At 45.6% G+C, this 14,195-nt stretch overlaps 1 protein-coding gene across 6 annotated transcripts in view; it reads right to left on the bottom strand.

Annotated features, from left to right (window-relative positions):
- Positions 1–14,195, bottom strand: part of utrn (utrophin) — a 195,949-nt gene that overhangs the window by 43,104 nt on the left and 138,650 nt on the right. For all 6 annotated transcript variants that reach the window (XM_034076052.1, XM_034076053.2, XM_034076051.2 and 3 more), the window contains 5 exons: positions 11,189–11,250; positions 10,433–10,507; positions 3,423–3,624; positions 2,678–2,763; positions 1,238–1,395 (listed from right to left, as the gene is read on the bottom strand). In XM_034076052.1, the coding sequence (XP_033931943.1) occupies positions 1,238–1,395; positions 2,678–2,763; positions 3,423–3,624; positions 10,433–10,507; positions 11,189–11,250 (583 nt within the window). The remainder of the gene's footprint in view (positions 1–1,237; positions 1,396–2,677; positions 2,764–3,422; positions 3,625–10,432; positions 10,508–11,188; positions 11,251–14,195) is intronic.

The raw sequence follows: 14,195 nt of genomic DNA on the forward strand, positions 1-14,195 counted from the left end.
ACTTTTACAGCATTGAGAGAGGCAGGTGTTAGATGGCGGGGAGATGTGGAGGAGACTGAGGTGCTTAGCGACAATTAGCTTTGGGAAGATGCACCAAAACGTAATCTCTTTTAGTACTGATTACCTGCCAAAAACTATTATCTGTAATGTTACTCTAGATATATAGAGCACTTTGACCAACCTTCTGTGACTCTCAAACCTTTACACTTATATAAAGCTAGACAAACCATGGGTACATTTAGAAGCCGATGCAGAAATGTTGGCAGAGACCGCTCCCGCTCTTTTACAGCGCAGTGGAACAGCCCAACAATAAATCCCATCTTCTGAGGCTCATAATGTTCAGCTCTTTGAACGGGTCTCAAGTAGGTGTTGCTTCATGTCACAGACTGGCTCACAGAGTGTGACAAGAAGGAGTCCATGCAAGAAATCGTCTCTGGATTAAAGTGGAATATAAGCCATACAGTATTTAAACTGCAACAGTTGGCTGTCACCAGTTTTGTTTGTATCAGATACAAAACCGTAACTCCTGCCTGAATAGGGTGTACCACCCAACTGCGGGTGGATGTTCTAGTTTAACTTGGCTTTATGAAAAATAGCAATATGTGGGGCATATTAAGAAGAGTTGTTTTGGTTTAGATCTGTCCCAGTGTTCTAAGTTGTTCTGATTTTGTTTGCGTAAAGACTGCGACTACTTAGGATGACATTTTATAATACAGTATGTCCGTCACCATTTTGAAAAGCCCAAGGTGAACACCTCGAATTGCTTGTTTTACCGTAAAAACAGAACCAAAATCCCAAACAGCCCTGTTCACTCTGAAATGGGCAGGGGGGACATTGGGGCTGGAAGCAGTCATTTTTCTCATAATCATAAATACCTAAATGTTAAATAAATTATTAAAATAGTTGCAGATTAATTATATTGTCAATTAATGACAATAGTTTTATATTGCAATTTGCGGTGAGAGACTTGTCCTTACTTAATAATGAGTACATTTGTATCATCATATCTGAAATGGACTGTTTTTTACTTATAATAATTATGACTTATAATTAAAGAGAAGCATTATTTCTTACGTGGGTTGTGCATGCATATGTTTTTTTAAACCATTTGCCATTCCAATATATCTTCCCCATGCGTATCTTTATCCGGTATTAAGACTATGATGTGTGCTTATGAGTTTATATATTCCTCACATGCATTTGGTGCATATCTACGTGTGTTTGTGAGTGAACCTACATGCTGGAAGCAGCTGCGGACACTGGGTTCGATGTTGGAGCCTCCGAAGGCGGCCACCTCCCCCAGCTGCCTCGGGACTTGGATGGCTTCGTGTAGCAGCAGACCGAGCTGCCTCTGGTCACATGTGTCACCTGCCGACGCCACCTGCCTGAAGAGATCTGAGGGGGGGGGGAGGATGAGGGAAACAGGATAGAAAGAGAGAGTGAGAGTCAAAATCATGTGGGAGATATTAAAAATAAAAGACATAGGTATATATAGATGTGGAGGAAAGTGTTAGTGTGTGTGGGTTTGAGGTGGTAGGGAAATCAGGGTGTTGATGCATTTTTTTATCTTTCTGTCTACTTCTTTCTTGCCAGGCTTTTTCTCCTCTAATATCTCTCTTCCTGCCTGCAACTCTCCGCCACATTCTCCCAGAGACTGACAGAGCTGTTCTGGATATGGATGCCTGCCCAGCGACACAGGCTCGGCCAGTGAAGACGTTATATTGGAGACGAAGTTATGGAACATATTCAGAGCTCATGCACAAACTGAGCAAAGAGAGCCGAAAGGGTAATCTGGAGAAAGAGAGGAGGGAGGGCATGACAGGTCTTTCTGCTCAGATGACTTTGATCTCTATGTGAGGCTGGCCTGGATGCCAGCTCCTGGAAAGTATGTAGGGTAAACGCCAACACCAGAAATGATGTGTGTTAGTGACCCGCCTTCTACACACACCTCTTGTGACCCACATCAGTATAACACTTGACATACGTAACTGTCATAATAAAAAGTGATGAATGGCAGCATGCCTGGTTAGGTGTGTATGTTGCAGTGTAGCTATGTGCAGGGACTGACAGCAAATGAGACTCCAAAAGACTAAAGCAGGAACGATGCAATCAAGCGTGCTTGATACCCTTCTCAGGCTAATAGAAACTGCCAGTGGAACGAATATGCTGAGGGATGCCAAGACAAGAGAAAGGGAGGAGAAAGAGGAAGAGGGGAAGAAGGATGAAGCAAAGAAGTAAGTAAGATAGGACAGAAGACAAAGCAATGTTGGAGGGATGAACAATGGAGTGAGCGGTGACAGCAGAGAAAGATAGATAGGGAGCGATAAAGCAGCAGAAACAAAGCGCAGGAAGCCAGAATGACAGTCTCATCCCAGTGCAGCAAGCCTATATTCACGCTCGCTAATCCTCAAAAATAAATCAGAATAGAAAATTAAATAAAGAATAGGGGAAATGCGTAGGAGGTCTCTCATGCAATTAGACGACCCGTTCTCCAGCTCCTCTCTATCTCTCTTTGTCTGTGAGTCTGATTAATACAGCTGGGATTGTAGCCGTGCTCGAGCAGTATGGGATGGACCTGCTGCAGACTGGCCTGCACAGGGACAGGGGGGGCGGCAGTGGTGCATTTAAGTGCGAGTGTACATCAGCAGATATATATTACCGACTCGTTGGCACTTACATTTGTATTTCTCCTCCAGGTGTCCCTTGGAGAGAGAGAGTAGACCTATCTTCATCGACAGGACCCGGATCTTCCCACTGCGACCACTGAAGGGACCACACACACAGTTGTATTTATTGTGGGTAAATGTCTGTGTATAAACAACATTTTTATGTGCATTCAGGTCAGATCTAAATTATATGCAACAGCAGTGACAGAAAATCTTTATGCGCTTTCAAAGAGATTCATTTTCAAGTGTGTATGTGCGCTGCTGTACTTCTATCATTGTGAGAAAGTAATGGGAATATTCTGGCTGTGATTATACAGTATGTTCCTGCTCTGTAGGCAAGTGCAGAAAGGATTTCAGCATGTGCGTATGCATGTTTTGTCTAAGAAAAGAATACACTGTGTAACAGCCATTGCTATGCCAACTGAGGCACTTGCTGCTCAATGCCAGAATATGTTGAGTTAAAGAATATGAGAGTATAACACAATCATTATGACTGATGACACAAATGCAGATAGATTTGAAAATGAAAGAGTATAGTGACGCATCAGTTCTGAAACTTTCATCCAATCTGGTTCAAGAAAATGTGTCATGTAATGAAATGTAATTGCATTCAATAGAAACTTTTTCAAAATGCGAGGACGCAGGTGGCAACATGCACAATTCACAGGTTGTGTCATAATCTGTGACAAATTCATAAAACAAAGGAGGCCCATTGCTAATCCTGTGTTTTAAATTGGAAACAGATGGCATACGTACGTGTCGTAAACATTGAGCAGCCAGTTGAGACACATGTCCACGCAGAGCGGCACGTTGACCAGGTCTTTGTGCTCCTGCTCCAGTCCGTCGTAGATGGACGTCAGGCAGTTGATGACTTCAGGGACGGACAGCAGCTGATTGTTGCTGGTGAGCTTGTGCTGCTCGAAGGTGCTCTGGGCCACGCTGAGGTCCAACAGGTCAACTGCAGAAGAAAAAGAGGGGAACAGTAGGCAGGAAGGGAGGAAATAGATGGATTAGAACAGAGTAGGAGAGAAACAATGATGAGATAGAAATAATGAGGAGAGGAAGAACAGTGAGAGTTAAGAAAAAGGGAAGAAAGTTAACAAGAACAGATAGAGGGAACAAAGGGGTGACAGCCAGAGGTTGGAAAGGCAGAAAAGGTGATGTAAGAGCCATTAGTAACCTTTCAGAATTGTACAATGAGCTTTAAGCAGTGGCAAAAGATTTTTCTTTAAATGCCAAATCTGAACGGGGTGAGAAGCTAAAAAGTGGCACAGTCTATTCATAATGGCACTTAGAAACTGCAGACTTGACTTATATTTGTACAACAATGGAACAAAAAATAGGCTACGGAGAGTTGAGACAAAGAACAGACGGATAATTTTTGTGAAATATTAATATGAGACAGAGAAATGTGAACAGAAAAGACAAACGAGGAATAAATGTCAGACTGAGAGCAGTCTAGTTCTCATTGATAACACTCCGTTCGATGTCTCACTATGGGATGCGCCTCATCGCGGAGCAAACTCATTACGCCAATCCTGATTGGCTGGTGATCTTGACGTCAGCGTCAGGGAATCACCCCCTATAAGTAGCTTGCGCCACAACGCATGCGTCATTCAAACACCTCTTCTCGCTTCAGAGCACATCTCTACAGTAGCCGGGCAAGCTTCACTGTCCACAGACTGAACCCAAAATACCATTTCGGTCGACGGGCGCTCGCCGGCTACTCCTTCTGCTTCGCAGGAAGACGGTAGTACTAACGCCGTTAGTACTTAAAATCGACCTCTACGAGAAAGTAAGGTAGGTCCGTTTTTTCAAGCTAGCAGCACACCTGTTGCTAGCTCGCTCCCTCTCTACCGACACCACGGTAGGGAGGACGTTTTTATTTTCTCTTGTTGAAGATCTCGGGCACAGACACACACCAGGTCTGTTCGCCCTGCCTCAGGCTGGAACACGCCCGAGGCGCTATCGACAACCCCGGCTCATGCGGACATTGTGTCCGCTTCACAGTCAAGAGCCTCTGCCGACGGTTAGCAAGACAAGCTAGCCTGTCCGCCACAGAGAGCGAACCCCTCTCCGTGTCGGTCTGGGGTTCATTATCAGCGAGGGCCTCAGAACCGGAATCCCGCGCCCTGGCAGGCCGGGACCCGGTGACGACAAGACACGCGGGAACGGATTCCCGCGCTTAACCAAGCTGGGGCTTCCGGTTAGACCTCACCATGGTCTCACCCGCGGAGGATGTCCTTGAGTTGGATTATGAGGAGGACGAAGAGGAGGACGCCCTGGCGTTCCTCCTGTCCGAGTCGGATGAACAAGAAGAGGACACCTTCATGTCATCGGCCCAGGCTGCAGAGCCTGGAGCGAGGGCTGCTCTCCCGGGCGACAGCACACCAGCTTCGCCCGGTCTGAGCATGGACCTGCAGGCCGTGTGCAAACGCGCTGCGGTCAGACTCAACGTTCCGTGGCCTGAAATGGCCAAGGAGACCTCCAGGTCCCGCTACGAGGGGAAACATCTTCCCCAAACAGCGGGGAAAAGGAGGCAACTCCTCCCGGTCTTTCCAGAAATGCCCTTCAGCAACAAGGTCCCAATCCAGGGTGCCTCCTCCCTGGACTGCGATGGAATGGAGAGGCTCGGCCTGCTCAGCATACCGCCCATGGAACCGCTGGTAGCGGCCCACCTTCTACCAAAGGTGGGCCCCTCACCGAGCAGGAACCCCACGCTGCCAGCAAAGGCGGACCGCTTTCAGTCCACAATGACTGAAAAGTCCTATAAAGCTGCAGCGCTGTCCGCCAGGGCCCTGAACGTGTCCTCGCTGCTAACCGCCTACCAAGCGGAGCTCTGCGAGGACCTGTCGAGTAGCCCGGGAGCAGCCACTCTGGACGAGATGGCAGCGGTCACGGACATTTGCCTCCGTGTCCAGCGCTGCGCCGTCCAGGCCACGGGCAAGGTAATGGGGATCATGGTGGTGCAGGAAAGAGCGAGATGGCTCAACCTCACCAACCTCCCTGACCGAGAAAGGGAAGATGTGCTGGATATGCCCATCGTTCCCGAGGGAATTTTCGGCTCCGCTCTCGCCTCCATGCAAAGGAGGTGTGAGACGAAGAAGAAGGAGGGCGAGGCACTCCACCTCTGCCTCCCTCGAAGGGCCCAGCCGCTGCCTTTGCAGCAGCAGTCCTTCACCCAAACGAACTCTGCCCGGTTTAAAGCACCGGACATGCAGAGGTCGCAACCCACCCCGAGTTCCCAGCCCAGGCTGGAGACAAGGGCAAGTTGGCCGAGAAAATCTCCGGTTCCGGCTGCAGCTCAGGCTCAGCCAACCCAGAATTTCGGCCAGCAGTCGAGGAAGAAGAAGCGAGCGGCGTGACAGCCCCTCCGTCTCCCCTCCGTGAATGTGTTCCCGCCGCCTCGAGAGATGCCTAAACACCATCCTCAAGTCCGCACAAACACATGTCACATGCTGATTGATTCCTCTGTCATAAAACATTTGCCGCTGACGCATCCAGGCCGAGGGCCGAGGGCGCAGCTCAAAAAAATGAAAAGAAAATCAATAAAACCAATAAACAGCCCGCCAATTTTTCCCCTTTTGAGAGCAGCTACGGCATCTCTCAAAAGGCGGATTATTGACGGGTCTGTGAAGGCACCACCGCCACGCACATGCGCAGTGCCGGCTGGAGCTGTAAAGGCACCACCGTCACGCGCAGGCGCAGTGCCGGCTGGAGCCGTAAGCGTGACATCTCAGCTGGCTCTAAGGAGCATACAGCAGGATATACTCACGACATTCTAGTGCGGGACGCACCTACGGGTGCTGTCCTTTCACGGAAGGTGGTCACCACGGACGCATGTCAGACAGGCTGATAGGGTATTTACGAAGGTCACCCGGTGAGAGGTCTCTAGAGCAGAGACCTCCAGCGGGCGCACGTAAATTACCCGGAGCTTTTAGCGGTGTTCCCCACCCTAAAACGCTTCCTGCCTTCTCTCAGAGGACACCATGTCCTCGTGAGGACAGACAACACGATATCGTGTATGAACCGCCAAGGGAGGTTGCGTTGTCTCCAGTCACACACACTGGCACACAAACTGATCCCTTGGAGCGGCAGACGTCTCCTCTCTCTGAGAGCGACACAGGTACCGGGAGTGATGGACCTCGGGACATAACTACTGTCCAGAGGTGCACTACTCTATGCAGACTGGACTCCTCATCCAAAGACCGTGAGTCCGCTGTGGGTGCGTTACGGCGGAGCCGCGTTAAATCTGTTCGCAAAAAGAAAAAATGCCCTATAGAGCTATAGGTCACTTACGTAACCCCAGGCCTCAGAGTAACATGAAGTGAGATGTCTCACCAGACGGCCCTCCTTGCTATGGTGAAGCGAGAAGAGGTGCTTATTTTGAATGACGCATGCGTTGTGGCACAAGCTACTTATAGGGGGTGATTTCCCCTGACGCTGACGTCAAGATCACCAGCCAATCAGGATTGGCGTAATGAGATTGATGCTTCTGTTTGCTCCGCGATGAGGCGCATCCCATAGTGAGACATCTCACTTCATGTTACTCTGAGACCTGGGGTTACGTAAGTAACCGATAGTTTCTTCTGATTCAATTTATTGGCTATATCTTCAATAACTCAAAAACAAATCTTAATAAGAAAAAAGGAATGTATTTATATCAATATGTCAAATATCCTGCCATTATCTTTTATACTGTAGCTATCAATTATCTTAAAGTAAGAGAAAGGGAAAAAGATGGAGAATATTTAACGGGACAGGCTTATTCTGTCCTTTGAGACATCAAACAAAGTCATTAGATGCATTCAAAAGAGTGTGGGTGATGAGCATGGTGATGAGACACAAATTTAAGTTGAATGGGAAGATCAATACAACCCTCATATCTGCTTGTTTACTTTGAGACCAGTCCTTGCAGTCGGTTAGCTTAAGGCCCCATTTACACGGGACTGCAAACGCAAACGAAATGCAAACGAACCAAATTCGATATCAAAAAAGTATTCCGTTCACACGGATACGGCTCAATAAACGTGTCCCTTCACACGAGACCGCTCGACCCGCTGAAGACGCTGTAGTACATATGCTGGGCCTGTAAGTGGCTCTGTACTTCCGCCACAAAATACACCAAAAGCAGCGAAGAAGACCCCCCCCAGCATGGTTGCCCTTCTGTTTATTCTCCGCGGTGGATTTAGCTACATGTAGTTCATGTAGTTCTCCATGTCCATTTGTTGCTGATGGTTGTGGTAGAGGAGCTGTAGATTTTGGACTAACATCTGTAGCATGGTCGAGCTGTAGATGTTGCACTAACATCTGTAGCATGGTCAGTAGCACTAGCAGTAGCTACTGACCATGCTACAGCAGAGGTGGGGAGAGGCTTCATCGTTATCAGGAAATTATCGTATAGGACGTACACACAGAGCCGTTTGGCCCCCCATAACGTTCCATCCGCAGATCTATCCACCTTGGGACCTGTTATCGTTTAAGTGGACCGTTTCCACGGTTCCGTTACGGCCTTGTGTGAACGAACGGGCTATACGAAAGAGAAAAGTAGCAGATACAACCCGTTTCCTTCCCGTGTAAACAGCACCTAACATGGCACATAGACTGAAAACTGGGGAGAAAAGCTAGCCTGGTTTGGAGCTAAATATATAAATCTGCCTATAGAGTAGTTGGCTTGGTAACACGATATGGCTCATTTATGTCTGCAAGAAAACAAGTCACATTTCCTAAAATATTTAGCTCGTTCTTTAAGATAACAGTTTTGATGAATGTGGAATTAGTACTTAGTATTTTTACATGATTTTAAAGAGTTATAAAAGGGAAAGCTCAAATCCTGATGGTCCACTGAAAACAAAAACCAGATAACCATCATCGTTGTTCAAAACAAATAGACGGTGCAAGGACTGAAACAAATACACAGTGAGTTCTCTCTGCTAAAGGTGTTGAATTGACATGATCAACATAAATGCGACTACATATTGGCTATAGAGCATTAGTAGTAATTTAGACCTACCCCTTATGTACATTTCTATGTTCAAGGTACTGATTACTAATTGCATCCAACACATATTTAAAAACAAGATGTTGGAAAACTTTGTTACAGATATACTAACTAGAGAGTGAAAGAATGCACAATGGTCTATTGCATGTATGCATCTCTCCCTCTGACCCTTTTCTAGAAACCGTTTAAACTACCCCTCCAACAGCCCACCTCCCGCTCACCTTTACTCCTCACTAAAGTCCCCTCATTTTCCCTGTTGCATGCTGCCTGTCAGCCCCCCCGCTCTTGCCTTATGTTACCCCCTGTTCCCCAGACACCACTAATTACTGTATCCACGTGGAGCGGCCACAGCAAGGCAGCCAGGCTGTCAGAGAGAGAACCCTTAGTTCTCTCTAGCTTTCTCACTTTACACACAGATATGAAGCTATGAGATATGAGAGGCACATTAGTGGAATGCTACGCAAGCTCATTTGTGCTTCACCAGCCCCTTGGCATAAACGTTACCTAATTAGACGTTTTATAGGATCCCGTCATGTGTGTTTGTGGCACACACACACACACACACACACACACACACACACACACACACACACACACACACACACACACACACACACACACACACACACACACACACACACACACACACACACACACACACACACACACACACACACACACACACACACACACACACACACACACACACACACACACACACACACACACACACACACACACACACACACACACACACACACACACGTCTCCAAGCAATAATTCCACATGAATCCAGACTAATAAGTAATAACTACTGATCCTTCTGATGTGTATGTGTGTTAGCATGTGTGTGTGTTTGTGTGTCCATGTTTTGCGCTGTGACTGTTCTAATCTATTGGATGAAATTGAATTGCAGTGCCCAAAGTGGAAATCACTCTGGCTAATGCGTTCTCATCACAAACATGCACATGCGATCAGAGAGCCAATATGAGATAGCAAACCATTGAAACTCATTAACAAACACAATGACACACTTTAATGCCCACAATTATTCTGGTACACCGGCCTGCACATGCACCGACACGAGGCATGGTTCACTTCATCTGTTAATTTCAAACATGCACACGGAGCAGACTTCTTACAAGCAGCGGGATGTAGAATTCTCAGCGTGTGTTGCTATTATAATGTCAACAGCTGGATAATAGTTAAAATTTGTTACCATTATTACACTTTGCTGAGCACAAGCACCTGCTGCCATTTTGGTTGTAAAAAGTGGGTGTAAATGCACCTGCAGTGTGTGTATGGCTGTGTTTGTGTGTGTGTATGGTTTTGTGTGTGTGTGTGTGTGTGTGCGCGTGCGTGTGTGTCTGTGACTTGATGCTGTTGATAGCCACCTGAGACTGTAGTTAATAGGCACCTTTATCAAAGCAACCATTATAAACGACAACACCAGCAGCTTTCGTGTTGAGGATTTGTATCTTATTTTGAGCTCAGCCTAAAAAAAAAACACCTGTGCCGACCAAATGAGGCTATGCTCAACACAAGCACCAATTGTGACTGTGCATTGCGAAGATCCTGCACAGCCAAGCACACAGAGTGTGTGTTATTTTATAGGCAAAATATCCTTGGCTCCTGCGCAGGTCTGGCACAGCATCTGGCAAAGCTTCAAATCATTCCTGCATCCCCTCGTTGAACCCAGACTTAAAATGAAGCAGTACATGACTGTAGGTATTGAGGTGTGAGTGTGTGCGCGCGTCTTACTTACAGCACAGGGCTTTCTGTAGTCGGCGGATCTTCATGGCTGTCCTGTATGCTGAGAATCTCACACCATTCAAGTCCGCTACAAGCAGGGAAAGAGACACAGAGATGAAAGTTAAACGGACAAAGCAAAACGGAAGGCAGAAAATCAGAAAACAAAGGGCAATAGAAATCAGCCTACTGAGCAACATAAGCAGGACCCCTGTATTCACTAAGAGCCGACATTTTGTTAGTTATTTTCTATGGAGCTGACCGAGGGGAGGCTGATTTGCACGGTGTAATTATGTTAGTGAGTTGTGTCTCAGTGGGAGCTGGTGCTATTTGTTGAGCTGCTGGCCTACAGCAAACGCTCCCAAACGTTCACAGCTGATTACTTATCCTGCTGCTCATTAAAGAACGGTCATACAAGCCGCCCCACAGGGAAACACAGCTCCATATGGATACGAACAGGGAGAGGGCAAAAAGATCAAGGTGAAATCCATCAAGTTATATAAACTAACTAGACGAGAAAATTGGGCATGCATGCAAGATTTTGTTGATCCCTTATAAGGAAACTTTCATCGAAACTTTTTTCTGAAATATGCAGTGGATTATAAAGAGTGACAGGAACATGGTTCTAGACTTAACGTTTAACGATATCATTAGAAGTAACAGAGAAAATATGCTTTTTGTTTTAAGATTAAATAAGATTTCCCGGTGGCGATTACATTCAGGACTTAAAGACAGTTGATTGTGTCATTATACGATTGTTTGTGCTTCTTACCTAGTGACTGGTAGAGCTCTGTCATCTTTGGATGATCCCAGCAGGTGGTCTGTGTCTGGTGACTGAAAACAACAACAACAACAACAGAGAACAACTATTAGTCTGAGAAACCTAAAAAACTCATGAGCTGAAACACAAAGAGAACAGAACAGGAGCCACTGAGGTCAAAACACACACTGGCAAAATGACAGAAAAAATACTTCAAAAGATACAAAAAACAAACAAACTTGTGGCCACGCACACACGCTAACATCACTATTATCATCATCATCATCATCATCACTTAAAGCATTCAAACTGAAGACTTTATTGGCATCTCTTTTGATATTGCACACACATTGAGGATAGAGGCTGGAGATTACTCCACAAATAATGTATAAAACCCAAACACCCATAATGCCATTTGAATGAAACACACACTCACACGAATAGACACACACTTGAAATCCCTCTCATCACAACAGTATGTGTCTTTTCAAACACCATGGGATATAAATAATATGAAGGAACCTTGTCTCAACTCCCTGTTTACGTTTCTGGATCAGACAGAAGATACACAAACACACTACAAAAACATGAACAAACCAATTCTACGGAAAAACCAATGCTTTAAAAACAAATAAAACAAGGCTGTGCTACAACTGATCAAACATGGTTGCTTTCAGACACACAGGACAGAAAATCGGACATTTCTGAAGCAGCAGCTGCCAATCAGCGCATCTATTTGAGCTCTGCTGGTCGTGGTGTCTGTCTGTCTGTCTGTCTGTCTGTCTGTCTGTCTGTCTGTCTGTCTGTCTGTCTGTCTGTCTGTCTGTCTGTCTGTCTGTCTGTCTGTCTGTCTGTCTGTCTGTCTGTCTGTCTGTCTGTCTGTCTGTCTGTCTGTCTGTCTGTCTGTCTGTCTGTCTGTCTGTCTGTCTGTCTGTCTGTCTGTCTGTCTGTCTGTCTGTGTGTGTGTGTGTGTGTGTGTGTGTGTGTGTATTTCAAGAAGCCATCTGGCCGGCAGTTGCCGCACTAAGATCTGTGAGCAAAGTTTCAGAAGATTTCAGGAAGACATTTTAGAAATAAAAGTCTGTTTTTGAATGCAGAGGCTCCCCTGTGGTTCCTCTCCGCTGACAGGCAGCAGGAAGTGAAGTGGAGTGCTGACAGTGAACTGAGTTGGTGGGGTGAACAACAGGAGCCCCAGATGTTCATCACTATTCACCGGCTGTGCAGACTGATGGCCCTTTCACACCCGTACAGACATCGCTAAAGCGTCTAGGTGCCGAGGACAGGCTCGTGTCTTAGCTTACAAAGAGCTCGCCTGAAAGGGTTTCAATGAATCAAAGTGAATTGGTGATATTTGTCGCACACAAATACACAACGAGGAGGAAGAATGTTGAATATCCGCTCCACAATTGTCTGACAAGTCTTGCAAGAAAACATTTTCATCATTGAAGTGTAGAAGGGTTCATCAGAGACTCCTCAACACTGGTACAATGATGGGCCACACAATCCAATCACTGCCCCAACAAAATGAATGTTACGACACTTCCATCAACAAAAAGACGAGAAAGCTTGTGATTATGTCCACAACTCATGAATGCCATAATGACTTGTCAAGTTCCACTGTACTCAACACTTGTATCCCGGCAATGCATTCACTTTGTAATGCCTAAGCAATCTTTCTGTTGTCCTGTTGGAGGAAAAATAGAGAACTGTTGACATATTTATTACAAAGCTGCTACTGTTTAGATAACACAGTGAGAGGAACAGCGAAGAGGAGAGGCATCGGGAAAATATTAATGAGCCAAAAAACACATTTCCTGACAAATATTTGAATGCTTTTTGGACAGCAGCAGTGCATCCTCCATGATAAACATCCCAGCATCAGGTCTTTCCAATAAAAGGTTGCTTTTACACCTGTAGTTTGTTTTAACACTGGCTTTTAAAAGGAGGTGGCTAAAGGGGAACGAGGGCATATGAGGATCAAGCTGCCTGGGTCATGTGACACCTTTCTCCCATAAACATCATTAAATTACATCAGAGAGAAAGCATCAACAAATCAAACAAGGTCACCGAAGGCGACACTGCGGCAGGCTGAGGAAAGACACAATTTATGTAGGGTGCAGTGAGGACGGGAAAAAAACTTTCTACAACATGTTTTTATGAGAGCAAGCAAGCAAAACATAGGATTGTAGCTGACATCTTCGTAGATTCATCTTCTTATTACAGACACATTCATTTCCTAACATTCGGTCTATATGCTGTAAAATGCATTATCTCTTCGATTTACACACGGCATCTATTGCACGTCTGTCCGTCCTGGGAGAGGGATTCCTCCTCTGTTGCTCTCCCTGAGGTTTCTCCCAGTTTTCCCTTTAAAACTGTGGGTTTTCTCTGGAAGTTTTTCCTTGTACGATGTGAGGGTCTAAGGACAGAGGGTGTCATATTGTCATACTGATATTCTGAACAATCTGTGCTGTTGTATTTGCTGTAAAGTGTCTCTACTGTAGGCTATTCTTATTATATGTACAGCACTTTGGCTCGACCAAAAATCGTTTATGAATGTGCTATATAAATAAAACTTGATTTGAAAATAGGGTGAAAACATCCAACACCAGCAGTTTCCGACAATAACAATTAGGCTTATCAAAGATAACTGCTATTAATATGAAATGTTCAAGGTTGCGGTGCCATTTAGAGCTGCTTAAGAGTCCATCAGCAGGTTAAAATGTTTGTGCAAATTGCTCCCTCCTACTCTGCTGCTCCATAATTACCCATAAACACATTTTCCCCTGAACGAGTGACAATTCCTGTCTTTCCTACAGAAGGAAAGTAAAAGATTAGAAAATGTCAGTGCCCTATCAAACGGCTGCCTGCAAACACTTCTGCTGGGAGTTTATCACTGTCCCGCACTGACACAGCGGCGTGAATTATCATGAGTGTGCAGACAAATGATTTCTTGCATATCTGGATATCCAAAGAGACAGAATTAGTCATAAATAAGTAAGCAAGAATAACATTTATT

The sequence above is a fragment of the Pseudochaenichthys georgianus genome, chromosome 24 (genome assembly GCF_902827115.2).
Source record: "Pseudochaenichthys georgianus chromosome 24, fPseGeo1.2, whole genome shotgun sequence".
NCBI lineage: Eukaryota > Metazoa > Chordata > Actinopteri > Perciformes > Channichthyidae > Pseudochaenichthys > Pseudochaenichthys georgianus.